This window comes from Typopeltis vanoorti, chromosome 12 (assembly GCF_054136105.1).
Source record: "Typopeltis vanoorti isolate ZY-2024b chromosome 12, IOZ_Tvanoo_1.0, whole genome shotgun sequence".
In the NCBI taxonomy this organism is placed as follows: domain Eukaryota; kingdom Metazoa; phylum Arthropoda; class Arachnida; order Uropygi; family Thelyphonidae; genus Typopeltis; species Typopeltis vanoorti.
This window is the reverse complement of record NC_143560.1, coordinates 88,337,953-88,362,028: the sequence shown is the minus strand read 5'-3', so window position 1 is coordinate 88,362,028 and position 24,076 is coordinate 88,337,953. Positions and strand designations below refer to the sequence as shown.

The 24,076-nt window shown below is 34.1% G+C and overlaps 1 protein-coding gene across 1 annotated transcript in view; it reads right to left on the bottom strand.

The window, feature by feature from the left end:
• Positions 1–24,076, bottom strand: part of Dlic (dynein light intermediate chain) — a 225,422-nt gene that overhangs the window by 74,278 nt on the left and 127,068 nt on the right. Inside the window, exons 9-10 of the mRNA XM_090401278.1 lie at positions 21,059–21,160; positions 3,305–3,397 (exon numbers count right to left, since the gene is read on the bottom strand). Coding sequence (XP_090257404.1) covers positions 3,305–3,397; positions 21,059–21,160 — 195 coding nt within the window. The remainder of the gene's footprint in view (positions 1–3,304; positions 3,398–21,058; positions 21,161–24,076) is intronic.

The following is a 24,076-nucleotide window of genomic DNA, read 5'->3' as shown; positions in this document are numbered from 1 at the left end:
CAAATATAAAAGTTCTGAAAATCATTAGGGGAGTGAAAAGATGGCATCAATGGTAGAATCATATTAAAAAGTGAAGATATTAGGAATGAACTTGATATTATTTGTATTCAGGAATTTGTGAGCAGAGCTAATCTGAAATAGTATGGTCATTTAATCAGAATTAGAGAGGAAAAATAGCCAAGCAGATGTTTGATGCCAGAATGACCAAGAGGAAAATCTAGAGGATGTAGTAAAAGGACCAAAAGATAAGATCTGACAATATTACAGTCCTGACAGATAACAAATTAATTTTGAAGAAAATGGTCAATATGAAGTTAACAATAATGTAAACTTTTCATGTAGTATACTATTGTAGTATTTTGTATAGCCCTTGAGGATAACATATCAGAAATATGATAATCATGATAATTTTTATCATTAACCTTCCACCCAGCACAACAACAAGGTGGGTACTGAGTCTTAGATGGAGGACAGCTGAATTCAATGTTTGAAGAAATTGGCTGTCAAAAATTAACTGCTTGGAGGATAGTTAAATTATGATCAGTGCAGGAGAAATTTTTATGTGTACAATGTTTTTCTTTTTACAGGCACCATCAGAGAATTAAGACAAGTATATTTATTCACTATACTTAGGTGTGACCTAAAAATACATCGCTTCTATATATGAACATATATAGAAGTAATGTTACAATATTCGACAGAGTAAACACTGCAGTCAGGTTACTCATGGTTAAATAGATAAGTCAGGACTTGCTATGTCTCCACAGAAAATTACAAATTAGAATGGTCCACAGTTAGCAAAGTAGTTCACTTTCAGAGCAGCCTGTCCAGCCAGACATCTTTTATATCTGTCACCGTGACATCCACAGCTGGCAATGGCGGTTGTGCTGGGTGGCAGGATCTAATTTTGCATGATGTTCAGAAATCACTATGTGGTTTGCAGTGCACTGGAATGATACTAACCTAAACTGTGAACCATTCAAATTAATGAACTGAATCATACATATAAAATGTTCTTATTATTTTCTAGTAATTCTAGTGATTTCTAGATATTTTTATATTTGTGCTTCCCAAGTCTGTGAAATATGTAGGTATTATATAACTAAGATGAAAAGCCAAACTATTTTTTCTGGTGAAGTTAATTAAATTAAGGGGATTATAATAAGGAAAAATATAAGGGAAAAACCCCTTATTATTTTCCAGCCAGTATGCGAAACTCTAAGATCGAAAAGTACGGTCTAAGAGTTTCATGCCGAAGAACTATTGGCGAATAGATCTTCGGCATGAAACTCTTAGATCGTACTTTTCGATCTTAGAGTTTCGCATACTGGCTGGAAAATAATAAGGGATTTTTATCCCCTTAATTTAATTAACTTTGCCAGAAAAAATAGCCGTTTGGCTTTTCATCTTAGTTATATAATATATAATAATATATATGGGCACACCTATCTGGCATTTGTATAGTGAAGGTATGCAAGTTCTTTTCACTTAAACTTTGATATCATCCAGGTCTACCTACTTACTGATGCAACATCAAAAAAGGTTGAAACCGGTCTGGGTAGTGACCTCTCCCCATAATGTAATGACAGTATTACATTTCCTAGGAGCCGTGTTTTTACATTATGAGAAAATATCAAGGATAGCGAGGGAGCTTGCTCCACCTTTGCTTCGAGTTGCTTTGGTGTTGTACTACCAAGTGGTCACTTACGCTTGGTTTTGCTCTTCGGCATGAAACTCTTAGATCGTAGTTTTCGATCTTAGAATTTCGCATACTGGCTGGAAAATAATAAGGGATTTTTATCCCCTTAATTTAATATGTAGGTATTGTTTAAATCTATAAATGAGAATATTTCTAGCACTAAGATACATTGGTTTTCCTTGCGAAAAAATTAATTTGAAGTTTTAAAGTATAACAACAAAAAGGAAATTGGGAATATTATTTCTTTTTTTTATAATGTTCTATGAACTGTAATGTACAATAAAAACTTCATTCTATGATCCAGCATATTGTTAGCCAACTGTAATTTAGTCAGCAAATTAATGGCATTCATTAAAAGAAGTCTTTAGGTCAGTTTGTGATTTATTTCAATTATGGACTCTTTTAACTATATAAGAACACACAATAAAGACTGGCAATGCCTGCAATCAAATTCACAAATTAAAAGTTATAATGAAACTATGCTGCTGAGTTCACATTCAAAATTTATTACATTTTGGAAATAAACATAAATATAAAATGTAAAAATGAATTCATCTTATATATATTCAAAGTTTAAAATACTGTATATGCAAATACCAACAGCCATGTGACCATCATGCTGTGAAAATTATTCCTAAGAACTTATGGCCCAAAGTGATTGGGGGGGGGGGGGGGGAACACCTAATTCTTATGAGGCCAGTGAATGCTTGTAGCCAAGCAGGATGAAAAGTTGTGGTTATTCCCGGTGAGTGCCAAATTTTTCAGGATATTTATTTCTGAGAACTGATCTTAGAATGGATCAGATCAGAATCTTCGTTCTGCTATAGGGTTTGAAATAGCAAGTTTACTACTGCATTCAATATTTTGAAAGAAAAAAATTCGAGTGTCATTTCATGTAGAGAAATTTGCTATTTGTATGCTCTTGTGATGACAATCACAGAACTGTGAATTTGCATAAAGTTCTCTTAACTTCAAACACATTAAAAGTTATTTGTTTTTTGTTTGTGTTATAATTTTTATAACAAAAGTATACTCATATTATAATATGTTTTTGTTATAAAAATTATAACACAAACAAAATACAAAATAACTTTTTATGTGTTTTAAGTTAAGAGAACTTTATGCAAATTCACAGTTCTGTGATTGTTATATAAAGTTCTGTACACACACACAAACAAGTAGCAAATTTCTCTTCGTGAAACGACACTCGAATTTTCTTCCAAAATATTGAATGCAGTAGTAGACTTGCTATTTCAGACCTCATAGCATTTCACTGTTAACAAACCAGTAAAAGACAAGAATAAGAGTGAAATCAGTTATGCTAGGTTAATTCATATTTAAGCTCTGCATGTGTCACCAATGTCAAGGCTGCTTCAACTGAATAAAGACTGGGATTGGTTAGAATAACTAAGGGCAAGAGAGGGCAATCAATTAGTTTTATTTGCTATTCAGTTGAATTGTTTCTTTTTTTGCAAGAGAGAGAGAGAGAGAAATACAATTTAATTCTAGACTAAATTTCACACATACTATAAAAGTTAATGCAACTGTTTGGTAAATATACTAAATTTACTTAATAAAATAATGAATAGTTAAAAGAACCATTACCTTTTTGGGTGATGCCTGAACTCCAGGTGAACCTGAAAGCCTTCTTTCAGATGTTTTTTGTACTCCAGCAGGATTTCGAATAGGAGATTCCTGCTGCAAGACGAAGAATTCAAATTATTTATTTATATTTCTTTTTGAATAGGATAAAAATGAATTTCATACTGAAAAGAAAATTATGTACAAAAGATTTCTCAAAGTCGAGGAGCTTTCAAAGGTAAATTGTAGACTCAAAGACACGCATATTCTTCAAGAAAGAACAAATGAGTTTGAAAAGAAGAATCAAACCCAGGTGATTCAGTGACAGACTGTGAAGAAAACATTCACCGATTCAGCGGCAGGCATGTGGTGTTGTCTGCAAGGATAGAAAAATCTAAACCCTATGGTAAATTCAGTAAGTTAAAGAGGCAGCCATGGAAAACAAGGAAGCATATCAAAAGTTTCCAGAAAATAAGTCAGCATGTGCTCTAAGAGATTCCAAAGAAAAATGCAAGAAAACAAAGCAGTGTATAAAAGTAGCTAAACAAAAGTCATGGAAAGATTATTAAAGATAAATATTGGGAAAGTGATAATGCTCTGAAGGTTACTGAAAGACCTTAGAAACGGAGAAAAGAGTACTGTAAAAGGATTCGGAGATTATAAAGGGGGAATGAAAACATGATATTCTAAATGTCTGGAATAATTATTTTGAAATATTTCGAAATAAATGAAACAAGAAGTGAAAAAATGTGAGAAGAAAATATTGAAGAAGAATGCAATCAGGAATATATGTCAATACTTGAAGTAGAAAAAAGTCACCAAAACTTGGGATGTGGAGAGGCAAATGGAGTAGATATCTGACTAGAAATGTTCAAATACAGAGGTGTAAAACTGTTTTACAGTAGCTGCCTTGTATAATTCAGAAAGCCTGCTTAAAATGTTGAATTCCAGATGACTGGAATAGAGATTATAATCCCAACTATAAAAAGAGAAATAAAACTGGATGTGTGAATTACAGAGGAATATTATCCCTACTGAGTGTTCCAGGTTAGATATATGAAAACATACCTGGAAAGAAAAACTTGGAGTGGAACAGACTGGATTAAGGTGAAATATGGGTTGTCAGGATCAAATTTTTCCCTTTAAGACAAACAAACGAAAAAACATGAGAATGCAATATTCTGAATTTCATCTGGAAAATGGCAAAGTGCTAAGAGAAAAGCAATTTAAAAAGCTACAGTTATAGTGTAAACAGGACATTATAATGAGTAATACAGTCTAGATTTGAGCTGTGAATCAGCTTATCTCCCTATGGGGGATAAGGACTGTCCATCTGATCTGCTCATATTAAGACAATGCAATAATGCTTTAAAATTTTTCATAATTATATAAACCCAGACTGTTCTGGTTTTTAGTATGTGGTGCATTTTTTATGTTTCTTGTGACATATAGTAGTAGATCTAGAAAGGCCAGAGTAAAAAGTATTTTTTTTTTATGTATACCATATGCTTGTGATATTGTTCATCTTTCAAATTATAATGAAGATGCATGTGACATGTTGATTGAAAATTATATGAATAACAAAATTATTTTTATATAAGTCATTTGTACGTAATAATTTTCATAATGTGAACTTATGTTTCATTAAAACAATTTTTGTTAGAGGTGTCCATCCACTTCTCAAAGAGGTCCTAGAAAAGACAAAACTCTTAAAAATGTTTTAATAAATTGTAACACCATGTGTGCACGCACACACAAAGTCATGGAAAATACTTTTGATGGCAGGAAAATTTTCTGATATATATATATAAAAAAGATATTAGTTATTTGCTTGGAGATCAATTCAATCTTGAATGCTGAATAATGAGTACAATGAAAGAGATGAACAGCATTTTAGAAGGGAACGGCAGTCAGATGTTGCTTGAGATTAAAAAAAAAAATGTTCTTATCTGCTATTGTATAGTAATTAAGCATTCCAGGATCACAGGAGACTGAGCCCAAATGTGATCAGATAGGCTTAAAGTACTGAATAACAGGAAATCAACCTTGAGAAGACTGGCTATCCCTGTCTCTAGTCAGATTCTAGAGAAGCTATGTTGTAAGACGAACAATTTCTAGAAATCTTAAAAGTGTTTCCACAATAAATAGCCACTCACCATGAATTTTCGCAGAGGACGTGCAATCCACAAGCCTTTTTAACAACCATGAATATTGCATTATTAACTTGGCATGGACTAAGCTACACAGAATCCAAATCATGAAGAAATGAAAATCATCTCAGTACTGTGAAGAGTCACACTCCATGCTCTTCCAGCCTGATGGGCATATATATGATATGGAAAAATTCCTTGAGAATGCTTATAAGTGTGTTATCCTAATGATTAAGTTTGAAGGGTGGCAGTGTAATGATGTCCGATCACTTCTCATGGCATAGATTAAATCCACAGGCCAAGTACATAGTATGATTGCTAGTTCTGAAATGATGTTCTTGTATAAGGTACAAATTTCCTGTTGGCAAGGCAATAGAGTAGAGATGTTCTGCTTCTGATGTGTGTTCACTGCTCTGCCTATGGCGCTTCCAATCTCATATGAAAGTGAAAGTTTTTACTCCCAGAAACTTAGGTTTTTGATTCTACAAAACAGGCAAACCAGCCCAAAGGCAAACAATTAGACAATAATATACAGACCTTAGAGCCTTATATGCTTTGACCACAATTCCAAACAACCATAACCATCATATTTCCTACTGAATGAAAGATACAGATACTGCTGCTGTCTGGAAGAGGGGGAGATGTAGTTGCTTAAGGTACATACTGTGGAGTGAGTTAATGGTTAGGTAAATCAAGAATTCTACTCTAAAGACAAAACATTTTTTCATATTACTTCAAGCATCCAATAAGCAGAGTAGTAGTACATACTAGGTGATAAAAATGAACCACAACCTAAAGGCTTGCACAAACATCTATTTTATGGTGTCAAACAGTGTCCGTTAATTATAAAGCAGTTATTCACTCACCTATCCAGACCAATGATTTAACCATCTTTCCACATAGTTCTCCATCAAGATATTCCAGCCATACATAGTATATGGCAGACAGATATTCATTTTGACTGCAGTACTGACATTCTCACCGGTACTGACAGATGTACCGCTGAGAATATCTTCCATCTTTCCTCTCTCTCTGAATCCAGTTACCAGCTAAAACCTCACTTTGCAATGTCTTTGGACTCAAAAGGCCTTTGATATCTCTCTCTCTATTGTCCTTATCCAAAGACATTCCTGTTACATCTCTTTATTAATCTCACTGCCATCCAGCCTGGTTGGCTAAATGGATAGCATACCTGCTCTCCAACCAACAGGTAATGTGTTTGAACTCCGCCATGGAGATGGGTATTTGTAATTGCCCTATTTATTCAGCGTGCAAAGGGTATATGTCACCCTACCACTTCGAGCAGATACTTCATTCCCAAAACCCAATGAAGTGCAGGAGTGATCATATGCATATAATAAGATGGCAAAATATGAAAAAAAATAAATAAATAAAATAAATAAATACTCGCAGTGATTTAAAGAGATTTAGATTATGAATTCTTTCATTCACAGTTGAAAAGGGACTTTAGTTTTTCTTGTGTTCAGCTGCGACAATGATGGAATGCTTCATTCCCTTTCTGATTTCATTAACTTGCCTATTGGTGCAGTTTTCAATGATGTAATGGCATTTGCTAACAATCTCATTTCCATGGCCTCTGCTTATGAGGCTTGTAGGAAGACTGAGTAGCATTCTTCCATAGAAATCTCACTTTGGAGAAGAATGACACTTTCTAAATTAAAAGTTGAGAACTTCAAATGTTCTATACGTGGCACACTTTTGTATTATTCTATCCTTAAGGAAGAAAAGATAACCTGGGATCATCTTTTCTCCATCAGGCAGGTCTCATCTTTTCAAGAGCCTGCAGTTGACATACCGTCAACAGACGATTGTAAAAAAACAATCAAAACAAAAATCATGCTATTTTTGATTCTTCAATTCACTCTTGGGATGAGGGCCATGTGAGTTTCATCAGATGGAGTATATCTTTTAGCTGCTTGCTTTAAAGACAGATGGGGCTGCTCTGGAAGAGCAGACTGATCTATAAATGCTATATGTTTTTTAAGAATTATAAATTATCCACATCCAGCCTATCTCTAAAACAAATATAGTCACACTTGAATATACCTCTGTTTTGTGAATAAAGCACGAATTCATTTAGAAAAAAAAATTCAAATTAACATTTTGAGGAGTGGTAAAACTAATTCAGTTTATCACCATCATCATCAAATTCCTGACATGCAGCCTCAAGGGATGTGCAGGATATGATAGTACTACATGAAAAATTTACATCATTACTAACTTCCTATCTACAATTTTCCTCCAAATCAGTCTGGTACTTGTCAAGACTCCAACATTATCAGATCTTATATTTCTATTGTCTAAGGCACTTTGTACCGTATCAATCCACCTATATCTTGGTCTTCCTCTGGGTCGTTTTCCTGCCAACCTGGCAGAGAACACTTGTTTCGCTAATCTTTCCTTGCCCATTCTGTTCAAGTGACCATACCACCTGAGATTAGCTCTGCTAATGCATTCCTGGATGCTGACAATGTCAAGTTCTTTCCTGATATACTCGTTTTTAATATGATATTGCCATTGATGCCATCTGTTCCTGCCATTTTTCTCAAGACCCTCATATCTGGGTCTCTAGTCCTTGGTCAAGTGTTTTATTTTTAACCCAGCTCTCAGATCCATAAGTTAAAATTGGCTTCAACACTGTGTTGTATACAGCTAATTTAATGCTTTGACTAATTTCTCTCTTATTCCATATAAATTTATTCAGTTGACTTCCTACCATATCAACTTTGTTGATTCTGTTATCCATTTCCATATTTAAATTATCTTCACTAAAAATCTTACCTAAGTAGCTGAAATGTTTTACTTGTTCCACAGATTCTCCATTCACAACACAGTTGACATTTTCAATGATTCTGCCTATTTTCATTGTCTTTGTCTTTTTATTGCTGACGTTCATACCATATCTATTACAACACCTATTCAATTTAGTCAGGGAATCTTGCAAACTTGTAGCGGATTTATTTAGAAGTATAATATTGCCCACATAAAGCAAAGAGCTGACATTAACATCTCCAATTTTCATATCATGTTTAATACCACTTTCCTTCATAATGGCATCCATATAGATAATGAATAACAGAGTGGATAATGTACATCCTTGTCTCACACCAGATTTAACATTAAACCATCTTCCTGTACATTCTTCAATTCTAACTGCTGACTTACAACTCAAATAAAGACTAAGTATTGCTTGATATAATGCCCCATTGACGCCATATAACTGTAGTGTATTGAATAGCTTCTCTCTTTGCACCTTGTCATATGCCTTTTCAAGATCGACAAAACTTAAATACAGATCTTTGTTATATTCCCATGCTTTCTAAACAATTTGCCGTAAAATGAAGATCTGATTCTGACAGCCTCTATTTGGCCTGAATCCCACTTGTTATTCACCAAGCTTTTCTTCCACAATTTTTCTCAACCATTTCTCAAGTATACTTGCATAGATCTTGCCAGGAACACTCAGTAGGGAAATACCTCTCTAATTCTCACATTCAGTTGTATTTCTCTTTTTATATATGGGTACTATAAGAGCTCTACTCCAATCATCTGGAATTTGTTCCTCTGTCCAGGCCTTCTGAACTATGCAGTGCAGCCATTGTAAGACTTTTATACCACCATACTTCGGCATTTCTGGTCGAATATCATCTACTCCTGCCGCCTTTCCACATTTCAAGCCTTTGATGGCTTTTTCTACTTCAAGTATGGATATGTATTCCTGACTGTATGCCTGTTGAGTGTTTTTACCATTGTGCTCTCACTGCTTGTTTCATTTAGCAATTTTTCAAAGTAATTACTCTATACTTCAAGGATATCTTTTTCTCTCATTGTAATGTCACCTTTATCATCTCTAACTCCTTTTACAGCACTCTTTCCTCCATTTCTAAGCTTCTTCAACAACCTCCAGAATATCTTACCACCTATTTGATATTTATTTTCTATGTTCTTGCCAAAGTCCTCCCATGACTTTTGTTTAGCTAGTTTTACACAGTGTTTCGCTTTCTTACATTTGTCTCTGTATTCTCTAAGAGCAAAAGCTGACTTATTTGATAAAATGTATGTAAAATGTATGTAGAGTATTAACAAAATTAAAAAAGGTATAGCATACAACAAAAATTTAACTAAGTTTATTTTTAAGAAAGTTTTCTATAAAATAAAAATAATTATACAGAAAAACAGAAATTTTTTCAAATGAACTTAGATATTCTAAACTTACAGTTGAGAGAACTGAGACACTTTAATGTCCTAAACTGATTAATTATTTATGACTTGTTGTGAGTCTTTTAACAAACCCATGCAAAAAAAAAATACCCTTATCAAATCCTTTTAATCTTCAGAGTCATCTGAATCATTGTCCGAATCGCCATCACTTTCACTTAAACTGATCACCAAAGGTTCGCATAATTCTTCGATAATTCCGTCTCTGTCCAAATACATATTTTCCAATGAGGTGACATGAAAGCAATATTTTCCCCAGTTTTAAACTGTAATACTTTCAATCGCCTGTTCTGAAAGCTTAAAAAGTTTCGACATGTCAATATCCAGTTACGTTGCAATGGCAAATGAAACTTTTCACTTCTGTTCAAACATACTCAATAGCATTAATATTGCAATGATATGTGGTGGTAGCCTCAAAGTTAGAAATCCATGCTCTTTGAGCATGATGTCGAATTTAAATAGTTTAGATGAGGGTGAGTTTCTTTTGACCAAATTAAGCAATTCAATTTTTCGCATATCTGGGGAATGAGAAATGTTATTTGCAGAGAGCCAATCCATAAAAACTTGCTTCTTATTAGACCAATTTGGAACTTTGTTTAATCGAATAGAGTGATATTCTATTAAACAAATTGGAACTTTGGAACAATACAATAAACAATTTGGAACTTTGTTTAATCGAATAGAGTGATATGAAGCATTATCAATTATAACAACAGCATTTTTAGGAAGGTTTGGAATCAGTTTTTCTTCTGCCAACTTTTCGAAGATCATAAAATTCATTTATGAATGAATCCCCATGGTAATTACCAGTAGTTGATTTGGCTTTGTATAGTAAGTTTGAATTCGGTAAAAAACCCATTTCTCCACCGCGCACAAAATTATTATGCGTCGCGAGGCATTTCCGGTTTGTAGCACTCTACATTTTTCTTCAGACTGCCAACATTTTCCATAAGTTAAATTACTATCAAGCCAAGTTTCATCTAGATACACAATCAGTTTTTTCTCCTAATTGAAACGTCTTATTGCTCTCAAATACTGCGTTCTAGATAAAACAATGTCACTTCGCTCCATGACAAGTTTCCTTTTATTCTGGGACTTTTTAAAACAAAATCTGATTTCCTGAAGAATTTTCCTTAAAGTTTCTCTTTTCCAAGGAAAATTCATTTTTTCTTTAAGCACAGGAATCAATTTCAGAACAGTTGGCACTCTTTTCTCGACCACATAAAATTCATGAATAGTTCTTCTTATAATGTCTACATCAAAATTATTCAAAGTTACGGTTTCACTGGTTTTCTTTCTCTGGCACTTTTTTTTTTTAGAAGATTTAAATTTTGGGTTACTTTCACCTTTTGAATCCCTACAAATTCTTTTAACAGTCGACCCCGATACGCCCGCAATTGCACTGGCACATTTTATCACTTGAGAAAGGGGAACAGGGAGACGACCTTCTGACGATTCTTTTTCGCAGAATGTCAGTGCACTATTCAATATTCTTTTGCAAGAGCTATTGAAATGTTTAACAACAGAACTTGTTGACTGTACTGGATCCATCATACAAATTAATAATAAAAAAATAATGCAAACAACGACAACAAAAATCAAGCTAGTACTAGTACAGCGATAGACAAGAAAGCACGTGATTCCGCATGTTGGCGACCAATTCGCACATCCTTTATTTCTTTCTTCCCTTCAGCATGAATCGACTATTCTTGGCAAAATGCCAAGGAGACCTACAAACGGTGGGCAAACTATATTTGCTGTTATTATTAGCTTTGCTCTTTTCTCCAAATTTTCCCAAAATATTTTTGTATGTCTGACAATCATTTCCTACTCTGCTATTTAGATCCCCAACAAGGACCAACTTTTCCTTTTTCATTGTGTCAGTTGCTTTTTCTAAAGCATCAAAAAATTCCTCCACTTCTACCTTAGTAGAACCTTCTGTGGGACCATAGGCACAAAAAAGTCTCGTTGTCCAGTTCCCCATTCTCATATTTGCCCACATCACTCTACTTGAGACTGCCTGCCATTCAAGAAGATTAGCCTCATATTTTGTGTTGAATACTATGGCTACTCCTTCTTTTCCTTGATTGTCATTTCCTGAATATAACATTTTGCATTTATTGCTCGGAAAGATCTCACCAGTTTTTTTTTTTTGTTTCAGTCATCCTTATTATGTCGATCTGGTACTTATCTAATTCCTCAGCTAGCTCCATTTCTTTGCCATTCAGGCTTCTTATGTCGATAGTACCGATCTTTAACTCAAGTGATGTTGAGTTTGGGTGTGCATTCAGGTTTGTTCCAGTAGCTGACTTTTCGCTATTTGCCCTGGTGAAAACAATGGGGGGGGGGGGGGGGAAACCCTGTTCAACCGGGCGACGCCTCACTCGGCATGAAATTTTGTCATGTTGTACCATCATTTTGTATATTGGTTTAAGCCAATAAGAATACAATTTGGTCAGCTAAATCCCAAATTGCCAGTCCATCCTCGTTCGTTTGGTATCCAGGTAGATACCCAACAGGGTGCACCACGAGAAGGTGAGAATTGGACATTAGGTCAGAAGCCCTGGTCGGTTCTCCGCATTCCTTTAAAGGCTATGTGGAGGTCTCCTCTCAGTTATACAGCTTTGACCCTTAAGCACCCCAATTCAGTTATAACAAAAGCAATTCTGGGTAATTTCACTAGTCTTATGCTGGCCTATCATAGCATTCTGTGCACAACTTATTGATAATAAAATCATCTCTCATAGTAAACATCATCATAATGAACTTGCTATAACAAAACTGCTGATACATCCTGATCTTCACAAGCAATGCTATATTAAAAGAAATTCATTATAACAAACTATTCACTATAATAAAATCTATTTCTGTGATCTGTACAGGTATGTTACAGTCACCACAGAATACAACATTGAGAATTTGTTTATTTGAAGCATTTGTGAAAATGGAAGGAAGAATGTAGAGTACTATAACTGAGAAATTTTTGTAGTCAGTCACTGAAAGAACATTAATGTAAAGAAGAAGAGTATATGAAACAATACAAATGAGGTTGGCAAGGAAAAGTTTGAGAATTTTAAAATACCATCCACTCCATTTGTAGAAAGTGGCTAAATTGCAAACTGAAAAATAATGCAAGATTTGAAGCATCTTAAGATTTGGAGATATTGAAGCTATCTAAAGCAACAGCCAGTTTTTTTTGGTTTTTTTTCCCTGAGTTTTTCTGTTGCTCATAAGTCAACCGAATCTATATTCAGTTAGACACTAACGTAGTATAGAAGTTGATTAACAGGAATTTTGGAAAGATGTAATGGATTAAACAGGTAGCATTTGTTGGAAAATCAAATTAACTATTTTACTATTTCACTGGTGGTCCCAATAACATTATCAAGGAGCTAATGATGAGTATTACACAAAAGAAAAGGCTAATTTATGATAATTATTAAACTGTGCATGTTTGTTAATTTCTCTTGGTAGTGCACGGATGTTCATCTTTAGCTTAGGGTGAAGGTCATTTCACTTGATGAAGGATAGTCCAGATTATAAGTAACATAAAATCATTGGATCAGCCAAAAATAAATAAAACTTGCAGTCCTGATAAAAGACCACTTCAAGAACAAGGTTATGGTGGCAGAGCCCAGTTGGTTCCAGAAGATGCACAATCAATATTGACTGCACTTCAGAATGGTCAGCTCAAAGTGGATTCATTGCCAAATTACACACATCCCCCCCCCCCCCAAAAAAAAAAACTTGGAGATACAGATTCTCCCTCTCCCAGCATATGGGCCTGATCTGATGGCATCCAATTGGCTTGTTTGGCCCACTTGCTTCAAAGAGAGCTCTTCACAAATACTGAGGCTTTAGACTAGATGTTGTGAGTAGTTTGTTCTCTATGAGGCATGCCTGGTTTTCAGAGAGAGAGAGAGAGAGAGATCAAAACCATTGAAAATAACTGGCTTATATTTTGCTAAAGGTTTTTCATTTATAGTTTTTATGAAGTGTTAAAATTCCAAGAACTTTTGATCATTTTTTAACAGTTACCAAGATTTGGAGAATTTGGTATTGAATGGAATTGCTTCTTGTGATTTGTTAATCTAAAAAATAAAAAAAAATATATATATATATATATATATATATTATTAATTTTCTTTGTTTTAAAAAGATGTTTTTTAATGGTTGCGATACAATTTTTCCAGATTTTGCCACTCTCCAAGCCCACTCCTTAGTTGCTTGGTGCATTACAATGGTCCTGCTTGAATGTGCATAATGTAGATGAGTGGAAAAGAAGATGAGCAGGAAGATATCTAAGAAATGAGCAAACAATGAAGTTGCCTATTTTTGTAAAAGTAGACAGCAACAGCTGCTTTCTTTAAGAAAGAAAACATTATCACACTATGAAATAACAATATAGTTTTTTTTAGTTTTCTTTTCGTATCCTTTAAATCTTCATTTTTTCCTACTAGCAAAGAATGAGTACAAGCACCTATTTCTTTTTTTTTAACAAAAAAAACCCACTGGTAATACCTATTTAAATACTACTTAATTCACTATATCAGTAATAAATGTGCCCAAATAGCTAAAATGTATTACATGATTTCACTACTGAGAATGGCAGTTGATGTTGGCATGTAAATTAGTTATTGCTAATTTAGATGCCAAATTTGTTGCTTCAATTATTTAATTTGGCTAAAGAGTTTGCAGAATTATTTATGATAGCAGTTGCACAGAGTATGATATTTCCTATTTTGACATCAAATTTATGTCAGCGGATATCCCACAGTTCTACATCAAAAAAAAAAAAAAAATAAAACACAAAAAATTATTACTGGTTTCCTTAATTTTTGTCCACACAGATTATATATTTTATCCATACCATTTTTTGAGGAAAGAGAACTGTCACCTCAATAATTTAATAACCCAATTCTGTCTTTGTTGTTCTCTAATCTCCATACCATATTCATGGAGGACACATGATCTTATTGACTTGAATCCCTCTAATCCTATTCCATTTCTTGCAAAAAAAAAAAAAAGAAATTCTCCAAGAACGTATATTTCATAGCATCCACATCCTCAGAGCACAAGTGGAACAATAACCATAACCCAAGTTTCATATGCATAAACATATTCATCTGTAGCAATGTCATCATCCAAACAGATGCATTTCCTCTTCCATTCTGAACATAATGTTTTCCCTGAATAACTGCTTGTGCTAATGAATATTGTTAATGATTTTTAAAAAAAATCTTCATTAAAAATCGTGGGTGCAGTTCAACAGAAAACAATCAAGTTTGTTAATGTTCCTCTTTTATTGAGTTACTGCATTACTTATCACAAAACTCTCACTTCACCACACTAACCACTCCTCCCACCAACATTTTACAGAAAATACATCTCTATGCAGATTAACATGAGCATGCATACTTTGAATGGGTAGGGGAGGGATATATAATTTCAGAAATAATAACAGCAAGATACAATTTTTCTGGGTATACACCCTCAAAAGTTGTAACTGATATTACGACAGTGTGAGTTATATGCAAATGTTTATATTTCATTGTTAAGAATTTTATGCCTTTTAGTCCTAATAACAGTTTGTGATGTTTTAATTAGAGGAAGTCCAAAGATTTACTGAATTCAGATCTGGATATTTCATAGTCCACTTATAAGCAATTAATGGCATTTTTCTGCATAAATTTCATGACTTTTTTTTATATAAAGAATAACATAGAGTCAAATTTTGTTGAGCAGTTTTGTTAAACCGTGTACTTTATTGCATATCCAATATATTATGCTCACCTTCTTCCCTTTTTTTTTTCTTTTTATTTCTGTCCCCTCTCTTGTCTTTTTTGTATATGTATGTATGAGAAGAGAAAAACTTTTTTTTTTAATGTAACTGCCATCATGAAAAGTTGTATATTAGTGGCATGAGGGCTAAGAATCAGATAATCCTGTTCTAGAGACCAAACATATATTCAAGCTACTTCAGGCCTGCAATAAGACAAGTGGTATTCATGCACTGGATTATTGATGGTAACTGAAATCAAACTCACAGCCTGATAGTTTAGAAGAAATCAGAGGTACCATTCACTTCACCAATCTGGCTAGCAATGTCCATTTTTTTTTTTTTTTTATTTCATTTTTTGCATTATTTCACTAATCCAAGACATGCATACACATCAAAATATTGCCTATTTCCTCTTAACACTTTCAAAAGAATATTTATGGTATATGTTGGATTGGAATGTTTGGAAGTTGCAGCAAGCATTTCTACTACTTAGCTAAAGATGCTTATTCATTCTTAATGAGATAAACAGACCTCTGTTTTCATGAAAACATTATATAAAATCTATCTAACAAGCAAATGAAACTATTTTATTGAAGATGAAGATATTGATTTTAATCACCTCTTATTATTTTAATTTGAATATTTGTTTCATATTCTGAGTTTGTACATACTTTGTAAGTAATATGAAATATTATTCCATACAAACTACTTATGATACCGAAGCTAGGAGAGGTATTGGTGTTGCTACACATTGTCAACTAATATGTCACTTGGGATTTTGACAGAGGAGAATACAAAGAGGTGAACAGAGTGATATTAAGTCACTGAGAGTTGCTTTAAGGATATCCAGCTGCTGGAGATCATCACAAATGCCAGGGAATTTTTTTGCAAGTACAGGTTAAATTACTTATGATATCCTTTACCTGATGTATATTATAAAGCCAAGATTTCATTTGTAATTTGGAATGAGTGAGATCATAATGGAAAGACATTTTCGTATAGCAATTTAGAACAAGATTACAGCATTTGTTAATCTAAACATATCAAATTATATGAAGCCCACAGCAAAAGATTGCAAGATTGCAAAAGATACTATTTTTGTTTTTTTATAACTGAAGCTTCGTATTTATCTTTTCTTACTGAAGATGTCTTACTTCAAGAAAGCAGAATTTAGCCTATAAACTTTTGGACAGACACTCCACAACAGTACAACAGAAGTGTTTAAGACAAGGGAAGAGTTAGCAATTTTATGTGTGTGTGTGTGTGTGTATATATATATAGGGATATATCCACTGCACTAAAAGGTCACAAAATGACACTATAACACAAGAGTACTGTGTATGGGCAAATGTTTAGGGGAAAAAAAGGTGGGGTAGGAAGAAATATGCTGTGTGTTTCTCGAACAGCTAGAGGTTAATATTCCTTGAGATAAATGGTATGGGGAAGAGGATATTTCAAACAACAAGGATAGACAGAATAAAAGAAGAGGATAAGAAGATATGAAGTTAAACTGTGTATGGATGCTGACCACCAGCTGTTCATTTTTACATTACAAGAAAGTGCAGGAATGTCAGTAGTTAGCCATGAAAATATCGCCAGGAAAAAGGATAATGTAAGAAAGAGAATATTTATGAGAAAGTGACTGGAGGGAGTCTGTAAGAAAGGGATCATAGTATGTGGGCTGCCCTCTTCTAGATTATTACATGAAGCATTTTGAGGAGGTTTTTGATGCACTGTACCATATGCGAGATCAGTATTCTAAGGTTGGCAGGATTTGAATTTATAAAAGTAATGCCATGAGTGGAAGACAACACCAAGTTTTTGGATTGGATGTAATGCAATTTTATCAAGTAAAGCTGGAGATATGTATCAGCCCAAGAATAGAAATCCTATCCTGACCAGTTAAAAGTAAAGGACAAGTGAAGTGACATATTTTCTACAAAAATAAAACAAGACTACACACAGAACAAAATAATTCTGGTCTGTCTACAAATGAAGCTTAACTCAGTTTTTAATTAGAGGTACATTCGTTTTTTTTTTTATCAATATATTAATATGCAAAACAACAACACGTTAGGTTCCAGACCAAAGTTGTATAGTAAATTTTGTTGTACAGCAAATCACTGCATTTTTTTTAAAATTTATACGGGGGGACCTTGAAAGTTCTGATAAACACCCAGAACAAAAATGATATTAAAGCAACTGATATAACAACAAGAAAGAACATACGAGGATATAAGAATATAAGTTATCTTCATAACTGTGCTGCTAGTATATTCTTTCTAGTGATTATATCAATCAACAGCATCAATTTCCTGATATGTATCCCAAAGGAGTTTTCAGGTTACTATGAGAGCACTACATGATTAAGTTCACATTATTATTATTAATCTCCTATCAACAATTTTCCTCAAAATTAATCTATTACTTGCGAGCACTCCAATATTGTCATATGTAACATTTCTTGCTTCTAAGGCACTTCTGACCAAATCAATCCACCTAAACCTTGGTCTTCTTCTGGGTTTCTTTCCTGCCATCTTGGCATAAAACACCTATTTTGTAATCTTTCTTCATCCATTTTATTTAAGGGACCATATCACCTTAGATTAGCTCTGCTGACATATTCTTGAATGTTAATAATGTCAAGCTCTTTTCTAATATCTTCATTTTTAAATATGATTCTGCCATTGATGCCATCGGCTCCCTCCTTTATTTTTTCTCAGAACAATCAAATATATAGTCTCTGGTCTTTGATCAAGTGCTTTATTTCTAACCCAACTCTCAGATCCATAACTTAAAATTGGTTTAAACACTGTCTTGTATACTGCTAGTTTGGTGTTCTGGCTAATTTCTTTCTTATTCCATGTAAATTTATTCAGTTGGCTACCCACCATACCAGCTTTGCTTATTCTGTTGTCTATTTCCAGATTCAACCTGCCATCTTCACTAAATGCAGCAACTGTTTTCTATGCTCCTGCCTAGTTTGGTCTTCTTATTATTGATTTTCATGCCAAATTTGTTACAGCTGTTATTCAATTTAGTTAGAGATTCTGGAGACTTGTACTAGATGTGTTTAGAAGTACATCACCTGCATAAAGCAAAGAGCTAAGTTTGACATCTCCAATTCTAATATCTTTCATAATGTAATCCATATAATAATGAACAAGTGTGGAGATAATGAGCATCCTTGTCTTAGCCTTAATTCTACATCAAACGATCTTTCTGTATTTCCTTCAATACTAATTCTGACTTACAACTTAAATATAGACTATGTATTGTTCTGTATAATGTTCCATTCATCCTATATAACTGTAGTGTTTTGAAAAGGTTTTCTCTGGGCACCTTGTCGAATGCTTTTTCCAAGTCTACAAAACTTAAGTACAGATCCTTGTCATATTCCCATGATTTCTCAACTATTACTATTTGTCTTAAAGTGAAAATCTGATCTTGACAACCTTATTTGGCATAAACCCAGCCTGTTCCTCTCCAAGTTTCTCTTCCACAATCTTTCCCAACCTCTTTTCAAATATGTTTGCATAAATCTTCCTGGAACACTTAGTAGAAAAATTCCTCTGTAATTCTCACATTCAGTTTTATTCCCTTTTTTTATAGATAGGTACTATGTGAGTGCTACTCCAATCATTGGAAATTTCACCTTCTAACCATGCCCTCTGAATTATGCAGTGTAGCCACTGCAAAACTTTTATAACTCCATACTTAAGCATTTCTTTTCAAATATCATCTACTCCAGCTGGTTTTCCACATTTCAAGTTTTTGATGCCTTTTTCTACCTCAAGTATTGATATGTACTCCTCTTTTGCATTCCTCTTGAAAATTTTCTAGTATGGTTCTGTCACTATGTAGTCGTATCAGTTGCTTTAATATCATTTTTGTTCTAGATGTTTATCAGAACTTTCCAGATCATCCCCCTCATAGATGCATGTAACGATTCAATAATGTTTTTAAGCAGTTATATATGTGTAAATGACAACATGCCAACCAATTTGGTCATCACTGTACACTATTAAGAGGTTTTCCATTTTGACAATAAGATTATTGTGCTTATGGATAACTGTAGTATTAAGTAGTATAGCACTTTTCACTTCACCAAGAACTTTATTTTTGTTTGTAACATTACAGTAAGTTTAACCTGGCCTATCACAGTGTTCAGTATACCATCGTCATTACCAATCTTAATCATTTTAACCTTAGTATGTAATGTAACAAGTTTACACATCTTTTCATTGGAAGCAACAGCTCCCTTAATTTGAATTTTATCTGCCATTATTAACAATAATAAAATAAAATAAGTTATAAACAATGTTGTAAACAAACTTTCAGCCTACAATTGCACATTGGTTGATTCAGAGGAGCGTCATGTCAATAAAAGAATTGTATGAGCAAATGCAGCATCATAAAACAAAGTGGCATAACGCAGGGTATTACTGTATTTTCATATAAATTATAATGCCCTGATACTCGGTCTAGTACATACTGTATTTTCCGGTGTATAAGACGCACTTTTTTTACCTTAAAAATTCATCTTAAAAATGGGGTGCATCTTATATAATGAAGGTAAAGATTGTTTCCTCTTTTCAAAGTCATACGCTCCCTTTTATGTTCCAAGATCTTTGTAGGCGGTTAATGGTGCAATCAAATTGATGCATGACCCTCACGTGACTTCTAGCGCATCATTGGCTAAGAACGGGGAGCCCCTATTCAAGTTTCATAATATCTTATCTGAATAATCAGTTACCGATGTTTATCAGTATCGAGTTGACGTGTGGAGATATTTTGTGATGGAAAAAAACAGGTGACATTCATATACTTCAAGTTACAAATTGCAGGTTGTAAAATATGCAGAAGAGCACGGGAATAGGGAAGCTGAAAGACATTTTGGACCTCTGCCTACAGAAAAAATGATTAGAACTTGGCATGGTCAGAAGGAGATTTTGTACAATTTGCGTACAAAAAGCACGCGGAATGTGGAAAAATTGCGAAGTGGCCAGAACTAGAGACCGAAGTTTTGAAATGGGTGCAAGAAAATCTGCAAAATAGCATTGCCATTTCAACAAAAATGATTCGTACACATGCAGTCAAAGTAGCCTATGAGCGTAACATTGAAGATTTTAAGTGCATCATGGTGTTACCGTTTCATGAAATGCAATGGACTTTGTATGCGTACAAAAACAAAAATCAGTCAAAAAATGCCAAAAGAATATGAAGACAAAATTATTTTTACATTATAAGAAATTAATGATGATAGAGAAGAGTCAGATGACAGTGACATGGGTTTTGCAGGTTTCTGGAAAGTCAGTTTACTATTAAAAATTACCTATTATTTTATCCATTTTTTTTTTTTTTTTTTTAAATCATACTTTAAAGTTTAGGTTTTTTCCAGAAAATTGTATTAAATTTCTTGGGTGTGTCTTATCCATAGGAGCATCTTATACACCGGAAAATACGGTAAGTACCTAGTTAACAGTAGCCATAGGTACAGTATATTGAAAAAATAGTTCATGTGGACTGCAAACGTCTTCTTGAAATATATATATATATATATATATATATAGAAACATAGAAAAAGAAAGTAAGATAATGTCTTACAGGTCGCCCAGGTGGTGGTGCCTGCTGATTAAGTAGTCCTTGCTGCTTTGTAAGAAAACTCTGATCATCATCTGCTGCCACTTCTGCTTCCCTTTGCATGGGCTACAAATAAATAAATATAGAGTGTAACAAAGCACTTAGAATTTGCTATAAAAAACCTCATAGATAGCATAATATTAAAAAAAACTATGAAATATAATAAGGAAATTCACTATTCTTGCTAGGTTTAAGGATGGTGGGAATGATTTGTAAAGAACAGTGATGAACACAATTATCTGTTCTTCACTATCTGAAGAATATAGACATTGATAAATGTATTTCCTACTAATTTCTTTATTTTCTGTGGTCTGTAACAGTGAGAAGTGACATGTTTTTGTCATGGTCCATTACTAAACTAAAACACTTGAGAAATCAGACTATATGATATGTGTCACTGATCATATTGGATTAACAGATACTTAAATTAACAGATTAACAGCTGGTAAAATTTTGTAATCAAATTATACATCATGAACTGCTGCTGCTGTTTAGATTCCAAAACAACAACTAATGTGAGTGCATTATGTAAATTGTGTTATCTTGCCAGTTTGTGCATGGTTTACCTTTGAAAAACAGTCTTTTATATCAGTTTTAGATACAGTGAACATTTCAATGTTTTAACAAGCAGCAGAAGAGCTTCTCAAATACTGTAGATAACAAATAACTGGTCAGAGTGATGATGATATTAGCTCAATTGTGTGATCAGACAAAAAAGTGACCAGTTTGTAGCCTAGTTAGATATTAAATGGTAACCTCAGATACTGTGTCAATGTAGTTAATAAGAATATCTAACAAATATAAGTGAGCGCTTATGCATGCTCATCACTGCACTCATCCTATGCAATTACTGTGCATAGGACTAACAATCGATGTTGAAAGATCTTTTATTCTGATTACATGAAAATGATTATTATTATTATTCAGGCTTCCATGGAGTCAAAAGACTCATCATAGGAGGTCATTTTTAGGAAACTATCATACCACCTCTTGAACTCATTGACTGTTCTTGCTCTAACCACTCTTTCAGACAATGCAATCCACAGTTCAACCACCCTGCAAGCAAAGAAACCACTCCTCACCCTCTTGCTCACAGCTTCCTTTCGTAACTTCCAGGGATAGTCTCGCTTCTTCCCGCTGTTCCACCAAGCAAAAGAACTCCCCAATGTCTACCCTGTAAATGCCTTTCAAACAGTTTAAAAGTCTCAATCATATCACCTCTCCTTCTATCCACCAAACTCTGCAGTCCACATTTCCTCAGTCGATCCTCGTAACTGACATTGTACAGTTCTGAAACCATCTTTGTTATCCTCCTCTGTACCCTTTCCACAGTTAATTTATCCCCTTCAAATCCTGGGGACCAAATTTTAAAACAATAGTCTAAGTGTGGTCTGATCAAAGTCTTATACAATGGAATGATAACTTTTTTATCTCTGTAGGTCAGTGTCCTTCTCAGTATTGCAGCAATCCTCTGGGTTACCTTCACCACCTTTGCAATATGCTCTTTGAATTTCAGTTTTCTATCACTTATCATCCCCAGATCTTTTGTCTCCCCTACTTCTTCCAGTATAGCTCCTCCAATCGAGTATGCATCTCCCATCGATGGATCCCAAAATGTAAAGTCATTCATGACCTTACATTTTGCTGCATTAAACCCCACCCCCCATTCATTTGCCCATCTGTCTAGTTTATTCAAATCCTCTTGCGGGATGCCACATCTGCAGTATTACTGATAACTCATCCCAGCTTCACATCATTCACAAACAACTGAATATCCCCTTGCAATCCATCGACAATGTCATTGATGGCTTGAACAATACAGGTCTCAGTACTGAGCCCTGTGGAACCCCACTTGTAACCTTCTGCTTTCTTGATATTGCTACACCATACACAACTCTCTGATACCTATCAGACAGCCAATCCTGAATCCATTTGACTAATCCGACATTTAAACCCATGTGCTGCAACTTAAATATCAGTTTATCTTGTTTAACCCAGCCGGCATGAAATCTCATCGTGTTGTACCATTATATGCATTTATGGTTTAAGCCAATACAGAGAACAAGCTGGTCAGCTAAGTCAAACTGCCAGTCCATCCTTGTTCGTTCAATACCCAGTAGATACCTACTAACAAGATTAAATTCCAAGGTACTAACACATCCTCATTTCGGTATCCAGGTGGATAATTAATAATGAAGCAAATAAATGGTGCATATCTGTGTTGCTCTTCCAAATATGTTATGAAAGTGCAAAAAAAAGAAATCACTTGTCAGCAGAAGCAACATCAGTATTCTCAAAAGGTCAAACTCCCAAATACTGGCTGAGTTCAGTTTGCTTAACTTCAGTGAACAGACAGGAACATACTGTATGTTTTCTAATCAAGCTGGGTGCAGATTCTTATTACACCTACAGTTCAAACAAAAGTTTCTAATAAGTAGAGGATTTTTTAATTCATTAGAGAAGATAGATGATTAAAAAAAAATAGATAAATAAAAAGCTGGTTTTTGTCAGAGACTTAACAGCAGAGGAAGATTTGATTCTCGGACACAGAGAAATGCTTTGGAAAAATTTGGAGAAAACAGCAAAACTAATAATAATGGCAACCACCTGCTAGATTTCTGTTCAGGACATGAGCTAGTCATTAACATTTAAGAATGTATGAGCAGAGCTAATTTAAAATGGTATAGTCACTTAAGCAGAACAGAAGAGGAAAGGCTAGTCAGACAGATGTTTAAAATTAGGATGACAGGAAAAGATGCAGGTCGAAAACCAAGATCTATGGCAGTTAATAGTGCCTTAGATGACCAAAATATGATTTCATGATAACGGAGACCTGAAAATTGCAGACCGATCTAGAAGAAAACTGTTAAGAGGAAGTTAGTAATAATGCAAACATAATTATGTAGTACTATGTGGAAATGATCAAGAAACAAGTAACCAAGATGGTGAGTGGCTTGTGAAATGCTCACCATAAGGAGAGAC